This window comes from Alternaria postmessia, assembly GCF_024291825.1.
Source record: "Alternaria postmessia strain BMP 2775 chromosome Unknown scaffold_60, whole genome shotgun sequence".
Taxonomy (NCBI): domain Eukaryota; kingdom Fungi; phylum Ascomycota; class Dothideomycetes; order Pleosporales; family Pleosporaceae; genus Alternaria; species Alternaria postmessia.
Genome location: NW_026260133.1, coordinates 67,243 through 92,480, shown reverse-complemented (window position 1 = coordinate 92,480; position 25,238 = coordinate 67,243). Strand labels below are relative to the sequence as shown.

The 25,238-nt window shown below is 50.1% G+C and overlaps 9 protein-coding genes across 9 annotated transcripts; 6 read left to right on the top strand and 3 right to left on the bottom strand.

The window, feature by feature from the left end:
• Window positions 1-1,528: 1,528 nt before the first annotated feature.
• Window positions 1,529-4,109, top strand: J4E82_008029 (uncharacterized protein; the record flags this gene model as incomplete). The annotated part of the gene is made up of 2 exons (XM_051734268.1): window positions 1,529-2,634; window positions 2,681-4,109. The coding sequence occupies 2 exons, from the start codon at window positions 1,529-1,531 to the stop codon at window positions 4,107-4,109; spliced, it is 2,535 nt and encodes an 844-aa protein (XP_051585975.1).
• Window positions 4,110-5,883: 1,774 nt separating this feature from the next.
• On the top strand, window positions 5,884-9,393 carry J4E82_008028 (uncharacterized protein; the record flags this gene model as incomplete). Its single annotated transcript, XM_051734267.1, has 2 exons — window positions 5,884-7,190; window positions 7,239-9,393. 2 exons carry the CDS (start codon window positions 5,884-5,886, stop codon window positions 9,391-9,393), a joined length of 3,462 nt encoding a protein of 1,153 aa, XP_051585974.1.
• A 1,913-nt stretch (window positions 9,394-11,306) lies between these two features.
• Window positions 11,307-12,518, top strand: J4E82_008027 (uncharacterized protein; the record flags this gene model as incomplete). Its single annotated transcript, XM_051734266.1, has 1 exon — window positions 11,307-12,518. The coding sequence occupies one exon, from the start codon at window positions 11,307-11,309 to the stop codon at window positions 12,516-12,518; it is 1,212 nt and encodes a 403-aa protein (XP_051585973.1).
• A 166-nt stretch (window positions 12,519-12,684) lies between these two features.
• On the bottom strand, window positions 12,685-13,796 carry J4E82_008026 (uncharacterized protein; the record flags this gene model as incomplete). Its single annotated transcript, XM_051734265.1, has 2 exons — window positions 12,685-13,403; window positions 13,454-13,796. 2 exons carry the CDS (start codon window positions 13,794-13,796, stop codon window positions 12,685-12,687), a joined length of 1,062 nt encoding a protein of 353 aa, XP_051585972.1.
• A 453-nt stretch (window positions 13,797-14,249) lies between these two features.
• J4E82_008025 (uncharacterized protein) lies at window positions 14,250-15,545 on the bottom strand (the record flags this gene model as incomplete). Its single annotated transcript, XM_051734264.1, has 1 exon — window positions 14,250-15,545. The coding sequence occupies one exon, from the start codon at window positions 15,543-15,545 to the stop codon at window positions 14,250-14,252; it is 1,296 nt and encodes a 431-aa protein (XP_051585971.1).
• A 1,910-nt stretch (window positions 15,546-17,455) lies between these two features.
• J4E82_008024 (uncharacterized protein) lies at window positions 17,456-19,036 on the top strand (the record flags this gene model as incomplete). Its single annotated transcript, XM_051734263.1, has 1 exon — window positions 17,456-19,036. One exon carries the CDS (start codon window positions 17,456-17,458, stop codon window positions 19,034-19,036), a length of 1,581 nt encoding a protein of 526 aa, XP_051585970.1.
• Window positions 19,037-19,920: 884 nt separating this feature from the next.
• J4E82_008023 (uncharacterized protein) lies at window positions 19,921-21,753 on the top strand (the record flags this gene model as incomplete). The annotated part of the gene is made up of 4 exons (XM_051734262.1): window positions 19,921-20,111; window positions 20,182-21,010; window positions 21,067-21,250; window positions 21,299-21,753. 4 exons carry the CDS (start codon window positions 19,921-19,923, stop codon window positions 21,751-21,753), a joined length of 1,659 nt encoding a protein of 552 aa, XP_051585969.1.
• Window positions 21,754-21,937: 184 nt separating this feature from the next.
• On the top strand, window positions 21,938-22,669 carry J4E82_008022 (uncharacterized protein; the record flags this gene model as incomplete). The annotated part of the gene is made up of 1 exon (XM_051734261.1): window positions 21,938-22,669. The coding sequence occupies one exon, from the start codon at window positions 21,938-21,940 to the stop codon at window positions 22,667-22,669; it is 732 nt and encodes a 243-aa protein (XP_051585968.1).
• Window positions 22,670-22,975: 306 nt separating this feature from the next.
• Window positions 22,976-25,179, bottom strand: J4E82_008021 (uncharacterized protein; the record flags this gene model as incomplete). The annotated part of the gene is made up of 4 exons (XM_051734260.1): window positions 22,976-24,015; window positions 24,067-24,589; window positions 24,644-25,075; window positions 25,126-25,179. 4 exons carry the CDS (start codon window positions 25,177-25,179, stop codon window positions 22,976-22,978), a joined length of 2,049 nt encoding a protein of 682 aa, XP_051585967.1.
• Between the last annotated feature and the right edge of the window lie 59 nt (window positions 25,180-25,238).

Genomic DNA, 25,238 nt, shown 5'->3' with positions numbered 1-25,238 from the left:
AGATACGTGAGTGGTAGGGAACAAGTGAGGTGACGCAACAACGGCAGCAGCGGGTGAGCTGGGGCCCCGCGAGGACGCGCTACTTCGGCTACTTAGGGGACCGCCCCCATCTAATTCTCCACCCTCCCAGGCTGTCACCATCACCCCTCTTCACCGGCCACAACTGAAGAGCTGCAACTAACCGTCAACAACCAAGAACATCATGAGCTGATGCAAATAACGCCTCACCGGCGTGCTCTTGGTAAAGTGGCTGTGAGGGCGGGTGTAACGTTTCGCAATAGGCGTCAACGCACAGCCCGGCTGCAGCCCGCACACACCACCACCTTCGCAGACTTCATTTTTTACTCATCCGCTTGGTGGACGCTGAGGATGCTGAGGCATTCTCGTGCAGCTGAGTGGGTATCCAACACGAGCCCGGTCAGTGCTATCATAGTGGTTTTTATAAGAGGCCAGCGCCGTGGGGTTTCATCTCATCTTTTCATCTCACTTTACCTCTGACCTCGAAGATGCTCATTCACTTTGTAGAGGACAACCGGTACTGCCCAAAGTGACGTCGATAATTTACTATTAGGCAACCATGGCCAGAAGGCAGAAAGGCAGAAAGACGGGATCAAGCGAGGCGCCTTTCAGCTCGAGTTGTTCCGCGACAATACACACCGTACCAGGATGCGTGTGCGTGACCGCGCCGCAAGACTCTCGAAGCTATCTTGAGCGTGCAAAAATGGGCTGATCTCTTTGCATCGCAGTAACATCGATACAGCTCGTCGTCAGTTCTGCGAGTGGTCTGCTTGCAAGCATCCGGCACAGCCCCACCTGTTCCAGTCAGTTTACTTTTGTTGACATCTAGACTGCAGCCACAGGGCTAGACGAAGAGGACTCTCATATCGAGCCATAGCCTCAAGCCCGGAAAGCAGCTATACGACCCAATGATGGTACACCGCCATTTGAGTCATCTTGCTATCCAGTTTTTTACTACATCACATCAATCGCTGTCGTTGGCGATGCTCAATTCTATCCGTAAGGTCGACTGCCGATCTTATAGTCATGGCGCTATATTTCGATAGGCCTCTGCCAAAAGTGGAACCTTCAAGCCCGATCTTACACACAAGCGGCCTAGACTCAGGATCCTAACACTATCCTCTCATGTGATGGCTCTCCCGTCGGTCATACCCGACCTCGGGTCGTGTCGACGGTCCGGAGGCTGAGCGCTATCGTTGGACTTGCTTCCAAGATTCAAGGTGCGATGCGACCCTAAGAGAAGTGACTGTCTGTTACAGGCCATGGAAGCACGGGCATGGATGTCATGTCATGCCCAATCAGCCCATTCACCACCCACCATCAACACAGGTGTCCTCTCGTTTTCCAACGTTGAGTTGAGAGGCCTCTGTGATGCGCCACCACAAGAAAGTGTAGCGCCGCTGGGCAGTGACGTCCCACCTGCAGCTCTCGCATATGACTCTTATCCATTTACTTAACTAGAGTACATCGACTCTCACATCGGCTGACCTAGCATCTGTAAACTGCTAACATGCCACGCAAGAATCAAGCTCCCAAACCCACTAGGAAGCGGAAGCGATCTAAAGCTCTGGATGAGCCTATCGAGCCTCTGCAAAAATCTACTCGCCGTTCGACAGCGTCCGACCAGCTGACCGGTGGCCCTCAATCTCCACCATGTACTCCACCATCCATCGGACGGCCGAAAGCCTCTGTCCGTGTCTCTGCGACAGAGTCGACTTCCAGACTCCGCCAATTGGTGGCAGTTGCGTCGAGAGGTATCGCTGCGATGGAGCCTGAAGCTGAGGTCGACACCACGCCAAGTACTCCTCAAACCCATACGCGCTCCAACATCCGCTCGGACGAGCCCACGAATGAACCCGAAGAGATTTACATGACTCCCCCTGTAACACTCCCTAAAATCTCATGGGCGCCGCGGTCCGCAGTACCGATCAACAGACTTGGCTTCATCACACCTAAGAGCGAGCCATCTAGCTCCTCGAAAGGGACCAACTGGGCAGAAGTGCTGGGTCAGGTCAGCAAATTGTACAGCTACCAACGGATATCCAAGGATCGCGTTCGTCTGCTACTGATCAAGCCTGGCACGTTCGAAGAGCAGATAAATGCTTCATTGCTGGTGGTCAGCGATGATCAGCTCGGGAGTGAATCGTTCCCTTATTCAGCCCTTTCGTATAACTGGGGCAATAGCGAGGATGATTGTACCATCGTTATTCAAGACGACCCAGCATCGTCACCCGTCAAGTCCATAGACGAGGCAGTAGACGTGCTCCGAGTGGTTACGCAAGATAAGATGATGAAGATCAAGCCCAACCTCTACGAAGCTCTACGGCATCTTCGAAAGGAGAATCAGATCGTCGCGCTTTGGGTGGATGCGCTGTGCATCAACCAGTTCGATATCAACGAGAAAGAAGAGCAAGTGCTGAAAATGGCACAAATATATCGCAAAGCGTACAACGTGAACGTATGGCTCGGCTCTGCCAATCCTGGCGACTTGGTCTCGAATAGGGCTATGGCTTTCATTCCCAAGGTCATCAATCCAGACAACCATGCCGCACTTTTGGCAAACGACGCCTACATAGAAGATTGGGCAAGCCTGTACGAACTTCTTAAATGGAGCTGGTAAGCGAGTCCTAACTCCATCCTACTGCACTGCTAAAAGACTCAGGTTTTCACGACGCTGGGTCATACAAGAGCTGGCGTTCGCTCAATCCGCTTCAGTCCACTGTGGCAAGCATGTGCGAGATTGGAGCGACTTTCAGACTGCCATCGCTATCTTCCACCGACACTTCGATGGACTAAAAGCCCGACTCATGATGCATTATGAGTCCTCTCAAGTCAAGCGCAGCCACCAGGATGATGATTCGACTCTTGAGATAGAGCACCTTGGTGCAAAACTACTTGTGGATATGACATCAACCTTGTTTCGCAAGCGACCCGACGGTTCTCTTGAGTCTACGAGAGGCTTAGAGAACTTAGTATGCTCTTTGTCCGGCTTCGATACATCTGATCCCCGCGACACGATCAATGCCTTCAGGAGCATATCTAAGGAGATGAACAGATACGACCAGCGTGTTGCAGGAGCTCATAATCCACCACCTGCGCCGAATTACGGCAAGGATCTTTTCGAGATCTACCGCGACTTTGTCCAATGGGTCGTAAAGACCACAGGATCCTTGGACATAATTTGTCGCCACTGGGCCTTGAAGGAACGCAAAGAGCCAACACCAACGACCCCTCGTCTGGTTCAACTACCTTCTTGGATCCTTTTCGTGGAGGACTCTGCCTGGGGAAAGGGTGAAGATCTTTTTCGCGGCCGGAAGGCTGGCGATAGCTTTGTTGGGCTACCCGGCAGCAACAACTACAACGCCTGCGGTAGTCATCGCAAGCACGCTGTTGTTGAGTTTCCCCAAAGCCCCATACACCACGGTTCGACTGCATCAACCCAGGTCACCCACGATATGTCGATGCGTGTGAAGGGTGTCATGATAGGCACAGTCTCGTTCCGCACCGATCCATTCCCCGATGGTGTCATCACTAGGGACTGTCTAGAAGGTCTAGGCTGGCGCTTCGATAAAGATGCGAAAGAGATTGACGAAGTTCCCGCTCAGTTATGGCAAACACTTGTTGCGGACCGCGACCCATATGGAAACGCACCTCCTCATTGGTACAAGGCAGCATGCCAACACTGTCTTAGCTACCAAACAAACAACGGTCACATGAACATCAGCACCATATTACGTCGCAACCTCCAAGTCGGTTTCCAGAACATAGTACACGATTATCTTCGTCGCGTCCGTGCTGTGACCTGGAACCGATCTTTTCTCAAAGGTGACCCTATCTGTAACGCCACTTCCGGAACTTGCGAACCTTATCAGCATGATAAACTCGTTGGCTTTGGACCACCCAAGACCGAAAAGGGGGACGTTATCGCCATTCTATATGGCTGCAGCGTTCCTGTAGTTCTCCGGCCTACCGAAAGCAGCTCGGGTGAACACCTTGGTTATCGATTCGTTGGCGAGGCTTACATCTACGGTAAGATGGATGATGAAGCTTTCGGCGTCCATTGCAAAGAGGAAACTTTCAAGCTACTTTGAACTGTGTTCACACAACCTGGAACGCGGTCACTCATTGGTCTTTCTTCTCTCTCTGCGATTCGAGTTCCTCATGCCGCGTCTGTGGCATACTTCTCTATCTTCTCCTGCTGGCTTTCACTACTTTTGAATGATCCAGATATGTACTCAGATAGGTCTCTGGCTTCTTTGTTCTCCACGATACCCCCATGTCACGACCTCACGACCTCACGACGCCACCATATACCCATACGACTTTGACAGCTCGAGTTTCTCTTTTGGCTGATACTCAGATCTTTTACCATTCCAGCCTGTATGCAAATCTTGTATCCTAGATCTCTTTACATATACTCTTCGACATACCATAATCCAATTTTTGATAATTTCATGCAACACTGCGAGTATCACGAACCTATACGTCTTATCGATAGTGTATGACCGACTATGATTCAATCAAAGGGCCGTGCGAGTGATGAGTCCTTGTGAACATGAGATCTACCGGAAGCCATCCCGAGCGCCGAATAAACTCGGCTCAAGATGGAACATCTTTCCTATCTCGATGGCAGAGTCCATCACTCCTCCCTCTGGGTACCCGGACGGTTGACACTAAAAATCCCATCAATAGAATCGGTACAAAGACAGTACGACGCGAACTCCGAGATGCGAGGTAGACATATGAGGAAGCAGCAAGCCTTCGGGGATTACGAACGAAGCAAGCATTTATCAATGAGTAAGAATCACAGAATACCCAGCCAAAATTTCCAGACACTCTTGGCGGCTAATTCAGCCTGCATCGCTGGCTCGCAGTCCTCGTTGCAATGCGGGGGTTTACAGGCAAGATGATAAGGTTGACTCGATCCTCGCGTAACATTAAGCTTGCGCCTTGCGACTGACAAATCGTGGGGGCTCGTAGCCCAATCACTCTACCATCAGATATCAACACGTCAAATCCCTACCAAAGGCATATCCATGTCTTTGCTTGGTATGCCAACCGTGCGCAATCATTGCCACACTATTGTGTTGACCGACCCCGGTGCGATATCCCTTGTATTGGCTCATACGTGACGACGTGGTATTATCATTGTCGTTTGAGCAACTTGATCAATGAGCGCTAGATCGATGGCGAGCCACCCCATCATGGGGAATAATATCGCAATCCTGCGATGATCTGATGTTGTGTTGTGGTGTCGGCGTTGGTCGCAGGATTTGCGGGATAGGAGGGCATCATCCCGGGAAACCGCGACCACCAGGCTCTGCTGAGAGCTGAACTTCAACTTTCCCCTGCCAGTCAAGAAGGAAGCATACATGGCGCAGCCACAGAAAAATGTGTCAGCAGCACCTACAGTGGAGATATGTGGTTTGTTAACCGTAACGAAGAAGGGCCAATGACATCACAATGGGGTGCTCTGACCGATGACGGATGCGTGCTCGACCCCACTACTTTCAGCGCTTACGGCCGAGCGTCTGCCACCTCACCACTTACTTTAGTAGAAGACATCAGTCTGCCTACAGCGTGAAGCACCATACAGGCAGAAATATAGCCATCCAAGACGCCACTAACGCTACGACACGAGTAGGTACTAAGTTGTGTACGTGTTCCCTAAGGCCGACATGTAGACGAGGCGTGTCACCAGCCACCTGTTGCGCCTCCACCATCTGCAATCAGCATGCGAGGAGCAAGGCTGAATCGCAGCCTTGTGTGCTCTGGGACGAACTAAGGTCCTTTTAAATTGAGTCCTTCCCCTTATGGCCTGTTGCTCGCTTTGTTTTGAGCGACCACGCTCCTTCCTCGAGAGTGATGGACCCTCTATCGGTGGCCGGCTCGATCTCAGGTCTCATCTCACTGAGCGACACAATCTTTCGCAAGCTCTACCACTATGTCAAAGATGTAAAAAGTGCTGAGAAGGAAGTGAAAACCCTCAAGAATGAAGTCGCTGCGCTCAGTGGCGTACTCCACAACCTCCAACTGATCGCCCAGGACTTGGAAACCAGCGAATTGCAAAACAATTCGATACGCCTAGATCATATCGACGCATGTCTCAACACTCTCTACAAATTAAAGGATAACATTGAAAAAGCCGGGATTTTTGATAAAGGCAAGATACGTAGCACGGTACACAAGCTCAGTTGGCCTTTCAAGGCTGTCGATACAAAGAAGTTCGTCGACGACATACGAGGCCATCGAGACCACCTTAACTTTGCTCTCTCGGTTGATACCATGGCGGCTTTGCTCCAGTGTCTTTCTAAACAAGATCAGCTACTCTCGGGTGTTGCTGGCCTTGAGACAAGATTGCGAGACAAACAGAATATCGACACCAAGATCGTTGTGAACGCGGAACGTCAGAAGATTCTGGACAACTTCCTTTCCGTCAATCCGGAAGATTCATTCCGTACCAATACACGGATTAGACATACCACGACCGGGTTTTGGCTTACTAAAAATGATGAGTTCACCACATGGATGCAAGGATCAAACTTACACCTGTGGCTGAGCGGCATCCCTGGTGCTGGCAAGACGATCCTCTCCAGTCTTATTATTCAGCAATGCTTGAATCAAGCTACGGATGATAGAGCAGTAGCGTTCTTTTACTGCGATTACAAGAATATCAGGAGCCAAGACGTGGTTCAAATCCTGAGTAGCCTTACATCGCAGCTCGCACGGCAACACGAAAGCTGTTTCCAGCTACTCAAGGACTACGACAATGAACTACGGCCACAGCACCAGCTGCGACGGAGCCCTGAAGTTGAAGAACTCATTGACCTGCTACGGAAGATGTCCAATTACTTCGAGGACGTACGTTTGATAGTAGACGGGCTTGACGAGTGCAATGAGCAGGCTGGCGAGGTAGCGAGAAAACTCAAATCGCTGGGGAGTGATCATGCTGTTATCTCCATGTGTTTTCTCAGCAGAGACGAGCTTGATATCCGTACGGAACTTGATTCGCTTATGTTCGGGCATATCGAGATCGCTGCGCACACAGAGGACGTAGAACATTATGTCAGAACCGAGATCGAAGATAGGCTCAAAAAGAAGAAACTTCGGCTGAAGAGTAGTAACCTCAAAGACGAAATTGTTCGTCAACTCGTAACTCGAGCAAAGGGCATGTGAGTGCTGCTGGATACGCTTTCTCTAACATTTGCTTATCACTACAGGTTCCGTTGGGTGTCTTGCCAGCTCGATCACCTCTGTGAGCTTCCGACAGATGCGCTTCGTCGTAAAGCTTTAACGTGTCTGCCCACAACTCTGAACGAAACCTATGCAAGAGTACTCACGCGTGTCGAGGCCTCCGCTAGGCCGCTTGTACGGAGAACCTTACAGTGGATCACATACGCCCACCATTCCGGGCTCTCTGTCGAGCAATTATCAGAGATTGTCGCCATAGACGAGAAGGACGAGGAATTGGACCCTGAGGCATGCCCCGATATAGAAGATCTACTTCGATATTATGGGAGCTTAGTTCGCAGAACCAGCGGTTTCAGTTACACAAGTAATTCGTCATGTACCAAACTCGAGTTGGCTCATTTTACTGTCCAAGAATTTCTGGAGGCGATCAACCCCAACGATGCGGAACTGAACGAGTTCCGCCTGAGCTCCACTGACGAGCTCATATTGGCCAAGACATGTCTGAATTATCTATGTCTCCCGTCATTCAATCAGCCCCCTTTTGACTTTGAGGAAGATTTTGAGGACCATCCATTCTACCATCATGCAACAATTTGTCTAACCAACTACGTCGGCCAGGTTACGCATGACGACGATATACAGAGATATCTTCAAAGGCTATTTCGCCCACCAAAGTCCTACAATCTCACCCGTCTTGTTTTACACTATGTTCCATATCTGAGGGATGAAGCTAAAGAAGACGAATGGGTGGATGAACTCTGTTCATACGAGTTCAGCAGCCTGCATGCTGCGGCTATGTTTGGTTTCGGAACAGTGTGTCGATGGCTACTCGATGAAGGATGCGATATAAATCAAAAGTCCGCACTCGGCACTCCATTGGAATGGGTGGTGGTTGGTCCATATTTCATGAAATCTGGGAAGATAAGCTTCCATTTGTTCGAGCACCTCTTTCAAAGCGCCACTGAAAGTATCATATCGACACTAATCGAAGCCGGTGCCGCCTACGATGTGGACGGGGGAGATCTGAACTCTCTGCTTCTCGCTGTATTTCACGGTCCATGGACACTTTCCGTGGAGATGCTTCGCTATGGCATGCCTCTATCTGAGAGTTTCACCCATTATCTGGAGGAAAACCTTCGCGGGGGTAATAAACTGTTCTTGGAGAACTTTGTCGCCTCGATTAATGGCGTTGAAGATGAAAAGATTCCCTTAGATGTCAGAATGCGACTTCTTGATCTTGCTCGAGCAAATGGTATTCCATTAGAGACCAACTCGCCTCTGGATACTAGAATCAGCACGATGCAATATATGAGCGACGAGACGTATGCGGATGCTGTTGTCTATACAGCCAAGTATGGTCCAGTGTCAAATCTACTACATCTTACAACTGACGAGCGATTCTCGGTGAACATGGAAGGGCCATGTCGCTCGGCAACACTGCTTCACATAGCGGCAGAACATAATTCGCCAGAATGTATGGAGCTGCTTCTGGACAAAGGTTTTGATGCCGCTCAGTTGGATGAGTCTGGATGTACAGTTTTGCAACACGCAATCAGTTACGGCATAAAAGAGGAACCTCTGCTACGCCGCCTGATCCAAAGTAACGCCACAGAAGTTGTAGATCGTGATGGGAGAGGCGTTTGGCACGTCGTAGCTGAGAAAGGGCGCTTAGACGTTCTTGATTTACTCATCGCGGAACTTGGACCGGATCATCCTTACCTCTGCATACAGAGCAAACTAGGCAGAACCCCATTTCTGGACGCAATCTTGTACCGAGAGAACCATATCGCATTTCGAATGCTAAGGTCACTTCCGGCAAACAAAGTCCTTGCGACAGATCCGCAAGCTATCCATTCTGCCATAGCGACTGGTCTCGAAGATATCTTGCAAGAACTTGTGCAAATGGGTGCCAGCCTACACAGCGGATCTGATCAGGATCGAAGTGCCTTGTACTTTGTCACCCAAGAAACGACCCCCGGCATACTGAGAATGCTCCTAAACCATGGTCTTGATGTAAATCATCTTGATATTGACGGAAGATCACCTCTCCTCGACTTCCTAGAAGTTGACCAGCACTCGCAGAGACTGAAAGCGCTGGGATACTCTGAATCTGACTCCACGTATCTCAGTCTTTCAGTGATGGAGCTGCTTGCTACGACCTTCTGCACGACCACTCAGGATTAGAAGGGCAACTTTGCTTGGTTCTATTTCTGTACTAAAACCATACCACATCATCTGCTTCGCCCAGCACCGCTTTTCGAACTTGATTCGCTCGTAGCATTTTCAGATATCCTGACAGAACGAGGTGGGTTGAAAGCCTACGAAGAGGCCACTATCAACTCTGGAATTGCTCTCTTGATAGAGATGTGCCTAGATACTGTTTCGAAAACCAGTATAGAGGACCAGGAGTTTATAACAACCTCTGTCAAGGCCGTTATACGGCACGTGCTCGAGACTACGACAGCCAATAGTCTACCTGTTTCACACCCACAAGCAGTACGACCTTTGCTCTGGTCTATCACTCAATCCGACAACGACGTCATTGAGCAGCTACTTCGCCTGGGAGTAGATGTTCACGCTACATGTGGATACTACGATGGAGACTCGGCTATTGATATTGCTATCAAAGGCACCATTGAAGCGAGATCATTCGACAAGATCCTCGCTCATGCGGACCCTGTTCGAGTCCCTAAGCTCGATGCAGAAGGCTCAATGAGACATTTTGAGCTTTGTCGGCCGGAAACCTTTACGGATGAGGAGCACGCGGCCCGATCGGCGGTTGGCGAAGCACAGCGAGAAATGGCCTTACGTGTTTCAAAGCTGAAAACACTATTGCAAAGAGGTGTTGATCCTAACGCGAGATCGATTCATGGTTGGACAGCAGCTATCGAAGCAGCTGTAAATGGCCAACTTGAATGCATGAAACTGTTAGTGGCTTTCTCTGCGGATTTACTACTCACTGATCAAACCGGATGGACTGTAATACACTATGCCATCGATGGTGAGCATCTGATCTTGTTGGAATACCTACGACAAATTATCAGGCAAGACGAGGAATGGACACGGCCCGCAACGCTTGTAATGTTATCTAGTCTTTCAGATGGCAAACCTCTGGGTCCACTATCTCATTGGAATTACCATCGTTGCTCTCCGACACATTTTGCAGCCTACAACTATACATCAGATACGCTTCAGTTTCTGCACGGCAACAACGTTGTCGGCAACATCAATGCAGAAGCCCAAGACGGAGTCACCCCACTCCATTTTGCCGTATGCATGAATTCACCTCATACAACCAGATGGCTGTTGAAACACGGAGCGGACATCAAGGCAAAGTGCGGCAAAAGAAAGATCTCCGCGCTGCACGTTGCTATGAGATGGGGCTGTCTTGAAACCGCGATCGCACTTGTCGAAGCTGGAGCGGAGTTTTGCGCCGATTCAACAGGTATCACACCGGAGATGCAGGTAGATCCGGCAATTTGTGCAGATTTGCTCGAGCTTCTTCTCAATGTCGGATTTCCAATTTCTCCCATTGTGATGGAAGCTATCCGGCGTAGGCTCAAACTGAAATCATCTGGAAGCTTGTACAGGGCGATTGTGAACGGAGATCTTGAGGCCTGCAATTCAATCATTGCGACTACACCATGCTTGCCCAAAGTGGTCGAAGAATGCGCTCCATGCACACCGCTTGTCGTTGCACTATCTCACAATCAACTAGACATCGCGAAGTTGTTTCTTGATCATGGAGCTTCCACATACGGTGTCCCATGTCGGAATTCCGCCAACGTCGGCTTCCAGGCCTCAGCTCTCGAGATAGCCATTCGAAAGCCAATTCTCAATCCTTTGCTTAAGCAGCTTCTCGAGCAGTGCCTATTACACGAAACACATTGGAGTCAGAGATTCGGTTATTGGCGACCGTTCCATGTCGCGGCCGCCTTTAATCCCGGGGCAATCGAGATACTTGCAAATCACGTTGTTGCGCACGTGAACTTGTTCAGGTACGTCAGATCTAGCAGACTTGTAGTCAAGGATACCCTAAGGATCTACCAAGCCTTCATGGGATGACTTTCTGACGTTAACATAGAGACAGTCTACATATGGCCACCGGAAGGTTCGATGTGAGCTCTTCCTCAATCTTGAAAGCTGGCCTCGAGAGTCTTGCAACAGAATCTGACAAGGTATCGATACCAGAGCTACAGCCAGGTTGCGCAACGCTTCATGTGGCTGCGATGAGCAATAGTCCCGATGCTATCGACCTCCTCCTCAAATACGGCGTCGACGCGAATGTGAAAGATGCAACTGGACGATCACCATTACACTATGCTGTGCAGGCTGATAGTAGCATTCTTATTGAAAAGCTATTGAAAGCTGGAGCAAGACCTGATGCTGTTGACGTTTTCCAAAAGACGCCACTCATGGCTGCTGCGGAATTCGGCGCAATACACGCTGCCTCGACGTTATTGAAGCATGGCGCCAATTTGGCGGCGGTAAACCTCGCTGGCGAAAACGCAATGCATAATTCTTATCAAGGAATAAACATCAAGATGTTGATGTTCTTACTTGACTCCGGATGCGACCCCTATCAGCTCGATAACAGAAACCATTCTCCGGTGTACTACGCGTTACCATGTAGAGATCTTGCCACTTATATCTACGCACGCTGCCTAGATTTGAGCCACATGGTTAATGAAGATCACGTTCCCATGATAGGGCCAGGGATTCAAGCTTTGCGCTTGTTTCTTTCTTATTCTTCGAAGGCCTCCAGGAGTTTGTTCCTGACAATGAGAAATGAGGACGGAGATACAGTGTTGATTGAAAGTGCGATCGGAAGTGGCCCAGACTTTATCCAAGTTTGTGTCAAAGCTGGCGCGCAGCTCGAACTTACTCGCAAGAACGGCGATACAGCACTCCTTGCCGCCTGTCGAGTCGGACAGCTACCCTCTGTCGCGTACCTTGTCCGGCAGGGAGCCAAGCTGGAGTACAAGCATCGAGGTCGATCTCTCAATGCCCACGCAGCAGCATGTCAGCATCCAGAGGTCATCAAATGGCTGTTAGTAAAACGTTGGACTGAGCAAGGCAAACTTGGTAGTGAGCCTGCCGATAGTGGGGAGCGGGTGCAGTGCCAACCTTGGTCCGGAGTACGGACTGTCAAGATACCTTTGCGTGGAGATTACGAGCGGCCAAAGGGATCATCACTATTGGATCACACGATATACTTGCATAGTGTTGCGAAGGGAGGATGGAGGGTGTTGGTGCCATTAAGATGGGATACCGTTGCGAACCTCGTGCCGTTGCTTGGAGAGAAGTGAAACATCATTTGTTTCCCACAAGATGGCGCATCTTTGCCAAGAACCTTTTCAAATAGGGCGCGGTGGTTCCGATCATCCATGTAAGACATGATCTATGATTTGACTATTATAAACATGCACCACATATGCCGTGTCCAACATTCAAACTTCCTCTCAACGCGGGTTACTACATGAAGGCCATGAAGCTCACTGTTGACGCCACCCCAATAGCCCACCAAATGCACTCCGTGACTAGATCCCGAAGACAAGGAGATGCGTTGGGTGTCGGCGAACCCAGCGATGACTCTACCGAGCATACCGTACCACTCGTATCCGGACTGGCACTGGTACTCGTGTTGAATAACAGCTCAACCCATTGTACATCGAACCAGGCATCTTGACCAATGTCCATACGTCCAGAGAAAGTACCACCGTTACTCCAAAGACTCAGGATGATCATGCTCTCCTTATCCGGCACATTAACTTCTGTATCCGCTGACTGCGCTCCGTTCATATACCACGCGCTTCTTCCATCCACCCAGTCCAGTCTGTAATTGTTCCAAGTCGAAGTGGGTTGGTGAGCCTCCATTGACACATTGAATGTTGCGCCATTAATAGCTACTCCAGTGTCGGGGTCAGTGGTAGGCTGATTGGAGTAGTGCACTTCTTCTGCCGAGCCTCCGGTTGGAATCTCTATATCCGACTCGGATGTGTCATCGTGGTACGTGAAGAAGCCAGCAATAGCGCCACTGGCTCCATGGATGCGCGCGGACATGCGGATAGAGGCGAATGTGACGTTGTATTCTGCAAAGTCAAGCTCAGCCGCCAGCTGGCTTCCGTCTGAAAGCCTTGTCGTATGCAAAGAGAGGTAAGTCGAATGTTCCTCCGATTTGTCGGTGTTGTTGCCTGACTTTGGTTAAGAAAGCGCAGAAGCTACGGAAGAGAGTATAGCTTACTGATTGATACACGAGACGGTTTGTAGTGCATGTCTATCGTGTCATTTTTGGGGGAAGGTCTGAACCAATCTCTAGCATTCCAACCCGAGTTCCAGGGAGCAGCTTCGATGATCTTGGACTGGCCATTGGCCGATTCAGTAGCCGTGTAACTCTTTCCGTAAGACGAGGCGGCAGCCGCATCGCCATCAATATTATCACGAATGTTCCTAAAGTCGTAGAAGCGATAGAAGTCGTACGTTGCTGCTGTCGAGCCATTGGTTGAGAATTGGGTACATTCTGCAGAGACCTGGACGAGGAGAAAAGACGCAGCGAAAGCCAATAGGAGAGCTGCACTGGAAAACATGGCAAAGAATGGAGGTAAGCGATTGGGATCACAGCAGACTTGATCTGCAGATATTACGACTTATCAGTCGCATTTGCTTATACTACATACGTGTAACGGTTTCCTTTCGGTGGTCTCATGGTCTCGATTTCACCTGGAGAGGCGTTCAGGCGAGACATGGTAAGCTAAGGCGTTCAGCTGCTCGGATTCGACGCTCAAATTTCCATTCATAGAAACGTAACGTGGACGTGGAGTATTACAAGGCTATGTTGTTTTCGAGACGTGTAACAAAGGATGACAGGATGACACAGATGAGGCTTGCAGAGTTTTGTGGCTTGCTAGTGGCGTCCAATTAAAAATGCCTGGATTGACTCCCGCGGCTCCGCCCGTCCTAGCGCTAAAAGGTACCGTACCCGAAAACAAAACCCGCTCATCGGTCTCGACTCCCGCTCGCAAAAGGAACTTGTAAAAGTGTCAACTATATGCCGCAGACGCATCAATCTGAAGAAAGCGGCACAGATCCTGGCAGCAGTTTTCGATCGACTTTGCCGTCTTCCACTCGAGCTCTACTGCTGCCCTCGTGGGGTCAGCCACAACAACGCCTACGTCACCCGCACGACGTCCAACCTCCTGCGTTTCTATGACCTTTCCTGAACAGGTTTGCATTGCTGACACGATTTCCTTGACCGAGCTACCATCGCCGGTGCCTAGGTTGTACGTGTGGAATCCTGGTTCCAGCCGCGACTCACCAACCGCTTTGAGAGCAGCAACATGGCCCAACGCCAGATCGCTGACATGGATAAAGTCGCGCATTGCCGTGCCGTCCCTGGTGTCCCAGTCCGTGCCGAAGATCTTGAGATGCGGCATCTGTCCGTTCATGACTCGAAGTAGGCTAGGCATGAGATTGCTGGGTTCTGTCCTAGGGTATTCTCCTAGCTTGCCAGAAGCATCGCAGCCTATGGGGTTGAAGTAGCGCAAAGCCACAATGGACCACTCTGGATCTGAGACCGCTAAGTCATTCAAAATAGCCTCGCACATCCATTTGGAACGACCGTAGGGATTTGAGATCGCCGTGCAGCCGCCTTGCGTAACTTGCTTCTTTCCTGCAGCATCAATCCAATCCTGGGTTTCGTGAAGGCAATGATTCTCGCTTATCCGCAGCCCAACCTCGGATGTCACTTCACCATAAACGGCGGCAGAAGAAGAAAAGATGAGGTTCTTGATATTCAGGCTGTCCAATAACGTGCAGAAGGTGACCATGCCTGCGACGTTATTGGAATAGTATCGCAGTGGCTGCTGGATACTTTCGGAAACAGCCTTGTGGGCGGCGAAGTGGATGACGCCTTCGATGACGGATCCCGACAGTCCAGCGCTATACCGTTTGAGAATGACAGACATGGCGTGCTCGTTTCGATAGTCGGCTTCGTGGAACGTGAGAGATGGATTCCATGAAGTGTTTCGGTAGTGATCATCTCGCAGCTCCTTGATGCGGTCCAGTGTTGACAGGTACGAATTGTCCAAATTGTCGACAATGACAACATTGTATCCGGCTCTGAGGAGCTCCAATGACGTATGACTGCCAATGTATCCTAGACCGCCAACGACAAGAACGTACTGGGATCGACGAGCATTGGGCCCATCCGAAATGAAGGACGAAGGCTCGTCGATCTCAGAAGCAGGGGTGCTGTATCCAGAGAGGATAGTTGATACAGGTGAAGAAGGGGATACATCAGTAGAAGATGAAAACGGACGAGCTTCGAAGTAAGACATGATGATCGATAGCGATGGAGGTATTCTCTTCAACTGCAGTCTCCTACGCACTTTATGTATGTTGCTTTCTCTTCACTTCCACAACACTTCCGACCTCGCCATCGCCTGTACAGCTCACTGAACTGTGCTTCCAGATCTAGACTCCACAACTTTCTTCGTCTATCAGCTTCAGCTCAACAGCAGTTTCTCCGTAAAAAGCCTCTTCGATTCGATAGTGGGAACGCTCTTTTCTCCAAGCTGACAACATGCGTTTCCAATATCTGACTGTTTATCCTGGTTTTGCCTGACAGCCAATCCCACATGTGGATTGTTGTGTACCAGCCAGTCTACCACAGTGGTCTAGAAACGTGTCAGCCACAAGTACTTTTTCATCCCGCCTGGCCACGACATGGCGTTTGCACGTTTGCCAGCAACTACACATGTTTGGTACAACCCCAGCTCTGGAACTTCGGAACAGGGATGAGCAGGCATTTGTCACATCACTCCATGTAAGGGTGCTGTAAGGTCGCCAGGCTGATCTGATACTCGATACTGCCAGGATGTCTCTGAGATCGGAATCGATCGATCATGGGTATATCGCGAATGTTACGTTTACTGTTGTTGGTACAAGCCGTAGGATTTCGTGTTGTTGATTACGAGGGCCGAAGTAGTACGCAGTATGTTCACGAAGCTTTCAGACTACAAGACACGACTTCTGTGTAAGTTGACTTGTCAGTCTCATTTCACTGAAACATCGCTCGTGTGGCGAGGTTGTACCATACGTAGAATTGTGTTGAGAACGTGGAGGTTGATGTTACGCAACGTCAACGTCCGGAGGTACTTCCTGGTCAGCCCTTTGCACGGCTGGTACCCGGTAATGCGTTGTGGAAATGATTAATGCCGGGATTTAAGCGATGCGGGGAATTTTTCAAACTTTGGTTCGGTCGTCCCGATGAGGCGGCGCGTCACTTTAGCCACAGGTACTTCGTGCACTAATCTCTAGGTAACCAAATTTCTCCCTTTTAGTTTTGGCACTTCCAAATAGGTCCATTGCTTACACGACATACAGATCGAGTCCAATCTACACTGTTCTTTTTTACAGCCCACATCGCTAGACCACCTTGATCGGGATGTTCGTGTTGAGCCGCAGTGGTATGTGCGATGAGCTAGCAATGTTCACGCACTACAATCCTGGTGCTGGGCGCAGTAACGAAACAGCAAAGTGTAGGATTTGAGTACAGCATCAAAATAGTATCCTTAGCTGCGGTGTTCCAGAACGATGTTGTGGCGCAGAGCTGAACTTGCAGCGGCGATGTTGTTGAGTTTTGGGATGGCAAGTGCAGAATCGATATTCTGACATTTCGTTCTAGGTCTGTGGTGGGGATGTATAGGACCTTCAAAACAGCTCGAGAAGCCATGCTGTACCTTCTTGTGTATAGGTGGTTCAAGTCGACCCTCAGAGTTCTTTGTTAGTCATTGCTCTTCGTCCATTTATCGTTCGGCCAAGCCTTCACATCACTCCGTCCTTGACCATGGGTGCGACTCCTGTCAATCCGTTTGTCGACGTGGACGAGATATTGCCCATTAATTCTCCATCTCTACCAAGCTCTTCTGCGGCAGACACCGCGGTACATCCTGCATTGCGTTCGCCAGGGATCACCATTTCTCATCACAATGACCTACCACATCCTCGGCCTGCTTTCCTTTCGTATGGCTCATCTAGATCGGTCAACAGCTGGGACGATCAACCTCCGCCCTATCCATATGGGACACCCTCTTCCTCCACAACAAGTCTTGCTCAGTCCAGCAACGAATCGCTTCCTCTCCGCCAAGGCGTGCCGAAACGAGATCGACGAAATCTCGTTTTTCGCGGCTTCTCGGCCATGAAGCGCAAAATCTTCAGCCACGTTCACCCAAGGACGATATGGCAGATGATCGATATCCGTGAGGTGTTTTGGCCGTTCACTTGGAAGAAGTACATCATCCTCTTCATCGTGGCTGCGCTTGCTGTCGGAGTCGCGATATCGGATCACTACTTCGGCTGGATCAAGAAGTCCATGGAGATAACGCGCAGCAACATGCTACCAGTTCTCATCATAGTTATCGGTCTCGAACCAATCATGATTACTGTCATCCTACTGGTTGCTCGTGTACCACCTCTTCACCCTCCCGTCGGTCCGCCTGTCGAAAAAGCTGCTCCGGATGTCGAGCTAGATGTGGAGAAGGCCATCTGCATTGTCGAAGCTACACCAGAACATCGCACTGCACTCGTCATCCCATGTCACAATAGTGACCACGAAGCTACCAGTAAGGTACTCAAGAGCGCCTTCGTTCACTTCCGACCTCAAGACATCTTCGTCGTCGATAATGGCCGCACTAGGCACCCGGTCTCCCCCGAGTTCCGTAACTTCATTCGAAGCGAGCATCCCGACATCAACTACATTTGGTCGCCGATTGGTAGCAAGAACGCCGCACAACTCGTTGGTGCCATAGCGGCCAAGGACTACGACTGGATCATGACTGTTGACGATGATGTCTCCATCCCAGCGACCTTCCGTCCACCGATCGACAAGATGGACGACATAACGAAGGGGTGTGCCTTCCCTCTCAAAGCTGTTGATGCCAACGGTGACGTGCCACTCTGCCTCGTGGCATGGCAAGACTGCGAGTATAAGATGAGCGGTCTCACCAAGCTTGCTGAGTCGTCCATCTGTGGCGTGTTGTACCCACATGGTGCAGGCTGGTTCTGCGAAAGAGATACACTCATCGATCTCATTAGCAACTACCACTCCATCGACTTCATCGCAGAAGACGTCAATACAGGCCTTTCGATGCAGAAGATGAAGAAGCGCATTGCCTTTGATGCAACATGCGTGCTCGAGACCGAAGTTCCAACCACTGTCCTTGGGCCAGGTCTTAACTGGTGGAATCAACGATATCGTTCATGGGAAATGGGTCGTCATGGTCGTCTCATCGCTTTCGCAGACCGCATGCTACTTTCGCTCAACGGACAGACAACGCCTTGGGGTATCTTCACCCAGAAGTTCATTCACCTATACTCCATCGCTACCATCATCGTTGACTGGGTGCGCATTCCCGTCTTCGCCACAATGGGCGGCGATCCAAACTTCTGGCGACTTGGGGTTCCGCTCATGCTCTCTGCCACTCTACCCATTCTGGCCTTCAAATACTTCAATGCGCGGCACCGACCTGATCTCCAACCCCGGTTCTGGGCTGCAATGACCTACCCTTTGTACAAACAACTTTACAGTCTTGTATCGATCTTCGGTGCTATCCGTGCTGTTATCTTCTACGCTGGAGGCCACAAGAAACCAAAGACCATCAAGAAGATGATCAAGGATAATGATCCTAATGCCGTGTGGCTTGATCCTCGCTTCGAGAATAATCCAGCTTATCTCGCTGATGAGGCCGAGGCTCTTCTCGCTGCTGCGAAGGAAGACGCTAGCAAGAAGGTGCCTGCTTCCGTGTACATATCACCGGCTTCTCCGTAATGGGGCGCGTATGGGGAGCGAAGCGCGAAGTAGACACTTACTCCATTGGGCGTTCCGGAGGATCTTTTGCTCACATTTCGACTGCATAGAACGATACCCTTCCCTTTGTCAAACATGAGACACATTAGAAAAGTGGCGAATTAATGTATCAATGTGATCACGAATGTGTTCGTTGTGAAATGCATGTCATTCTTTGTGACGATGAATAGAGTGTTGAAAACGCGATGCGCAGTATCGCGACGCGACTTTTCGAAAGCACAAGATCTAGTTCGGGTGTGGGCTGGCGCTTACGCACAGACCGTCCTTGCTTCTGCTGCTCCTCTCTACTGCGCCATCGGTGCGTTATGAATGACGGAACTTCATCAAGAGACATCAGCCCTTTTCATGCCATCCCTAACGAGGTGAGACGCGTTCATCGCACATATTCACTTGGCCATCATTTGATCGCTCTTTGGTAACGTCTTACGACCGGTCGTCATCGGTGTCGCATAAGAAAGTGCCCCGATGGTCAACCCCGCTACTCCACCCAATGTGTCGCTCGGCAACCATTCTAGCTCCGAAGGGCTGGAGCTTACTTAGGTGCACGTTCCCTGGTTGTGCTCTGGTTGGTCTTACGGTTTGCTTGCTACCACCATATCGGCTGTGTGTAGGCATCAGTTTCGATTACGCTATGTAGTTTGCCGCTTGAGGAAGTATGAAAGGGCTCAAGGGCAGCAGGCATCCGTTGCTGCGCGTCTGACCGGTCCGCCGGGCCTGAACTCCACTCCCGGTACTTATACAACGTTGTCCAGGCATAGTGAACGTTCTTCCCCACGATGCTCATGGTCATCACCTGCAACTTATATATCCTTACTACCTCTGGAGTTTGAAGCCAACATAACGAGATGGCCACCGAATCTAAGGACCCAAGCACATTTACATTCCATCATGCCGACCTAGGTCCCATGACTGGAGTCATTACACCAAGCAACGTGGTCCAATTCCGCGCAGTGCCATATGCTACTATACCGGCTCGATTCAAGCAGTCTGTTCTCGCTGAAACGCTTGCGGGCAAAGACGACTTCACAAAACATGGGTAATAGCCTATCTTCATATCCAGGTCGGCTTCATAACCGATCGTCGTTGGTCAACTCTGACAATCACAGTTACGTATGTCCGCAAGTATTCAGTGAAAACGTAGTGGGAGGTGGAAATTTCCCGGGCGAAAGCTTTCCAGCCGCATCCGACGAATTTCAATGTGCCATCCTCCAGCTTAACATACCGCTCTCGTGCCTCAAAGATCAGCCGCCTTCGTCCAAGCTTCCCGTGCTAGTGTACATACATGGCGGTGGCTTCGTGCTCGGAAAGATCGATGAGCAGCACAGCACAGCCCTAATGGTTGAGCAATCGATTCTTGATGATCAGCCTGTTATCTCAGCAAGCATACAGTACCGGGTGGGAGCGCTCGGTTATCTGCACACTCCGGAATCTGGCAACGCGAATCTCGCTTTGAATGACCAGCGAAACGCGCTTCTTTGGATCCAGAAGTTTGTCGCAGGATTTGGAGGAGACAGCAAGAGAGTTACCGTGTTTGGAGAGTCTGCTGGCTCCATGTCAATATGTAGCCACATGCTGTCTGCGCCTCCATCGTCTGGTCCACTCTTCCAGAGAGCCATCCTGTGTTCTGGTGTTCTTGGACCAACAACAGCACCGTTATCGCTGGAGAACGCAAGCAAGACTTACAAGGACTTCTTGAAAAGAATGGGAATTGAAGAAGACGGAGAGGCCAGTCTGGATCTACTACGCAAGGTGGATGTGCAAAAGATCGTTGACGCAACTTCTGAGTATCGTGCGGATGGCGGCATGTGGCTGATCGTCCAAGATTCAGAATGGTTTGGCGATGCTGCTGGATCGGTAACCTGGGATCGCATTCCTGAGTTGCTCAGCAAGTGCGACTGGGTCAATGAAATTATTCTGGGAACTACAGGTTCTGAGGTAAGGGAATGATGCATCCAGACGCGCTCGGCATCAGAGGCTTACTTATCATCCAGGGCATCACCCTCATGCAGCAAATAGTTCCCGTCAGCCCGGACGCATTCCTCAGTGGCATTGCAACTCAGTTAGGCGAGCAAAGCGCGGAGCTAGTCGGTAAGGTTTATGGTGTCGCTCCAAATACCGACCAGAACTTGTTCCTAACAGCGGGTGCACGCTGGATGGGCGATGTTGTTTTCGATGGTGAGTTATAGATCGGTAACGTGGAGCATGCGTCACTAATTCTCGTAGCGCCTACTCACCAACTAGCACAATACCTTACCCAGCATACGAACAAGAAAGTTTACCGTTACCTTTTCGACGTCCGTAACCCTTTTCCTATTAGTCCCTTTTGGCAACAAGCGCATCATTGGGTCGATGTCTACTTCATGTTCAAGACGTACCAATTCCGCTACCCCACCCAAAGACTGAAGGAGATCTCCACGCAACATGCGCAAAATTGGATCAGTTTCGCAAACGGAAGTACACCGTGGAAGGAATACAAGTACACTGGTGATGGAGACGAAATCGTGATGGTGGCGGATGAGAGGGATGGCTGGGTAGAGAGGACCGTAGGACAGCATGAGAAACTGGTGGAAAACACGTGGCGGAGGTGCGAAGCATTGTATCAAAGCTGGGATAGTATGAGAGGCAAAGAGTTCTCACCATTCGATATCGATCCGATGAAGGTAAAGAAGGCAGCCTAAGTCACCAAGGTATCGTTCACTTCAACCAATCATTCTGAGTCATATCAGCGCTAGGCTTTGTTGTGCTTAGCGGTGGTCTCAATCCACCGAAGACCTTTCAAGTCATCGTGTTCATGATCCTCTTCAGTGTATTGATACTTGCGCAAACCTGATACTTAGAATTCGGATCCCCTAAGACTTCAGCATGAGCACCCAAGACACCCTAAGACCTTCTCGGCGATTCGCCCTTCTCACATCTCGTCTCATTCTTATACCGACGCCATTAGCCATCTCAATACCATCTTATGTCAATCTGTACGCTGACCTCCACGCCAATGCCGCTTTCTGCAGCATGGGGTTCGGCAATGCTTTCCCTGTTCAGACGCGAACCCAAGAACAGATGCAGGAAGTGATTGCCACGCGAGACATTGCTCGATCCTGGGACAAGAGAGCGATTGGCGATTTCGCAGTAGGCCGACGATCAAAGTTACAAATAAAGGATACAACAGGCCGGAAACTGGTGGATGCGACCAATACAGTAGTGGTCATTGATGAAAATGACATTGACGGTGTCTGTCAGACGCTTGACGATATTGAGTGGCTGGGTTACGCGGGTGTCCGTGACGCTACTACAACCTCTCTTCCTCCACGCAATGCCTCGGATGCTCCGCTACCGCCATGGGAAGAGATGGTTGAACTGCGTTACGGTGTTGCACCATCCTGCTGGGGCCAAGGCGTAGCTCGCGAAGCTGCGGAAGCAGTCATGCAATGGGCAGCCACTGAAAGAGGCGTGAAAAGATTCATTGCTGAGACAGAAAAAGAAAATGCGAGAAGCGGAAGAGTGTTGGAGAAGATGGGGTTCAAGAAGAGTGGTACTGAGTATTGGAAGGATGAGGATGAGGTAGAGTGGGAGAGGGATGCCGCGAGTCTTTGGTAGCCGTTGGTGTGTCATGCGCAAACTTCACAGATTTACTACGTCCAAATGGTAGCTTGTGTACCTTCAGCTATGAAACTCTTCTGCAGTTATCGGAATCGAGCGTAGATGTTGGGTGGTGGAATACGCAGAGTTGAATGCATTGAAATACCAACTGAGTATAGGATTGTTGATACGCTATCAGCAAAGTGCGTTTACAGACTGTGCGCTTGCATCTAGCATAGGCGTTAAGTTGGGTAACTTCTAGGCCGCTCGAATAAGAGCCGCATTAGACCAACAGCACTTCAAAGTAGTGCTAATATCCCTTGGCTATATAGCAGATTTCGTACAACAATCTTGCGCATTCGCCGCATCGCCATCGTATAGCACACTCTTGTTCACCTCTTGAGTGCTCGGCGCAACATCCAGTCCAGGGTTCTTGTCAAAGAAGTTGACCGGCTTCAGTCCAACCACCATCTTCTCACATGGCATGACTGGCCAGTCCTCGATCCTGGGATTATGTGTTGACCCAAAAGTATGCCAGACCACGACATCCTCGTTCCTAACACTCGCTTGCTTCTTGTCTCCAGCTCTCTTTTCAATCGCACTCGCAATGCCATCACCACCCATCGACTGCATTGTGTATTTGCCTGAAGGGAACATCTCATCTTCGCGGTACTTTGTCACCCATACTGCATGCTTGCCGTACTCAGATCGCCGAGCGTGGAAGGATGATGGATGCGCGAGAAGCATCTGGCTGTACGAGGGAAGCAGCTTGAAGCCTACTGGCGTCTGTGTCATGGCGTTGGTCTCTGCTTCGTTGACGATCTTGAACACGCGATTCTTGGTAAGATCGAGATCGAATCCACCTTCGTGCTCGATGTAATTGGTGCGAGTCTCATACCCGACGCCGAAAGGGTTGTGTACATCTGGATCATTAACAGGCATCGCGTGTGACTCTTCGATTACGACTGAATTCTTGTGACCGTCAATAGCAGGGTCGATTCGCAAGCAGAAAAGGTGTTGATGGTATGGTGCAAGCACGCCGGGTGCTACAATGGTACCAAAGGGCGGTTTGGGCTCACCGAGAGCGATGGGTGCGGTAGAGAGGATACCGGTTGCCCGAACTTCGTAGTTGATCGACGCATCTTGACCGAAATGGAAGGCGAAGATGTATTCGTAGTTGCTTACAGTGATGATCGTTTGCAATACAAGAATGCGCGAGCGTGTCACCACGGCATGCCCTGTACGGAAATTTGTATGCTTCCAAAGTATCCCGTCATCCTGTTCATGCAGGCAGACTACATTTGGCAGTTTTAGTGGGAGGCCGGAGGACGTATTGTGCCAACCATCAAAGTATTTGATAGTGCCTGCTTCGTTGTCAGTACTACCGAAGCTCTCCATGATGCAACAAGACCTACCAAGGCAATCACAGCCCAGTCGCAGATTGTTCGCATTGATACCTGCGCCATCGTTTCCCAGGTCAAATGCTCCTTTCCTTGGAAACGGAGCTCGTGGATCACCGTAGGGTACGAACATCTCTGCCAAAGATAGGCGGTAAAATAGGCTTCGCCCGTCGTATCGGATGTCGTGCAAAGTCAGACCTTCACGATAGTTGAAACCCACTCTAAACGTCCACTTCTCCCAGTTAACCCTATGGCCATTGATCTGGAATGATGGGCCTTCTGGCTGGACAACTTGGTATGGTTTTGTAGTCGTACGAGGACTGGATCGCAGATCGGGATGATACTCGCTCGCATCTGTGGCGTGAATCTTCCCTCGGTTGAAAGAGCGTATCTCGTGGTGAATTTGTTCATTGCCTGAAGTAGGTAGACGGTAGATTTTGGTGACTTCCAGGTCTTCAGAAACTTCGGCGCAGACGTCAAGTGGATAGGCGTAGTAGTTTGCGTCTGTGTGGGCTGTGAGTCGAAGATAAAACCAGCACTGCAATTTGAGTCAGCATCTTGGAAATCTGACATTGGAAGTTCAAGGCAATACCATCGAGATGCGACGAGACATATCATTTGAACCGTCAGTAGCATAAGCCCAGGGTTCGACAATCACAGATGCTCCTTCTGGTATGTTGAGGGTTTCAATTTCTGCCTGGACTTTCGGGTCGCGCAAGCACGCCTCTTCAACCTCTTTCATATACGCTGCGTCAATGTACGAGTGCTTGCCTTCAAGATGCTGTTTCCCGATGACATTATTACTGTCGATGGCAACGATGAGTTCGAATAGGTCATTTGCGCCATTCTTACTCCTCACGAGGATCTCCACGCGAGCGCAACGACTGATCTTCGGTAGTGCTTGATCACGCCGATGCTCTGCTTCGAGGTATGTGACGAGCTCGTCTTTTGGTGGTTCTCTCAAAGTGATGACCCTAAAGTTCAAAGCCTGACCTTCGAACGATGATTGAGCTGCATTGGCTACCTTTTTCCACATCAGCATAAGATCAGGGAGGATGTGTATTGATGATCAACCTTTGTTATCTCTTCCGGCGTAAGCGGGTCAAGCGGATGGGGTGTGGACGCCATAATTTCGTCTTACAAGGCTTCGAGGCGCAAACGTATCTAGAACAGCAGAAACTGTTTTA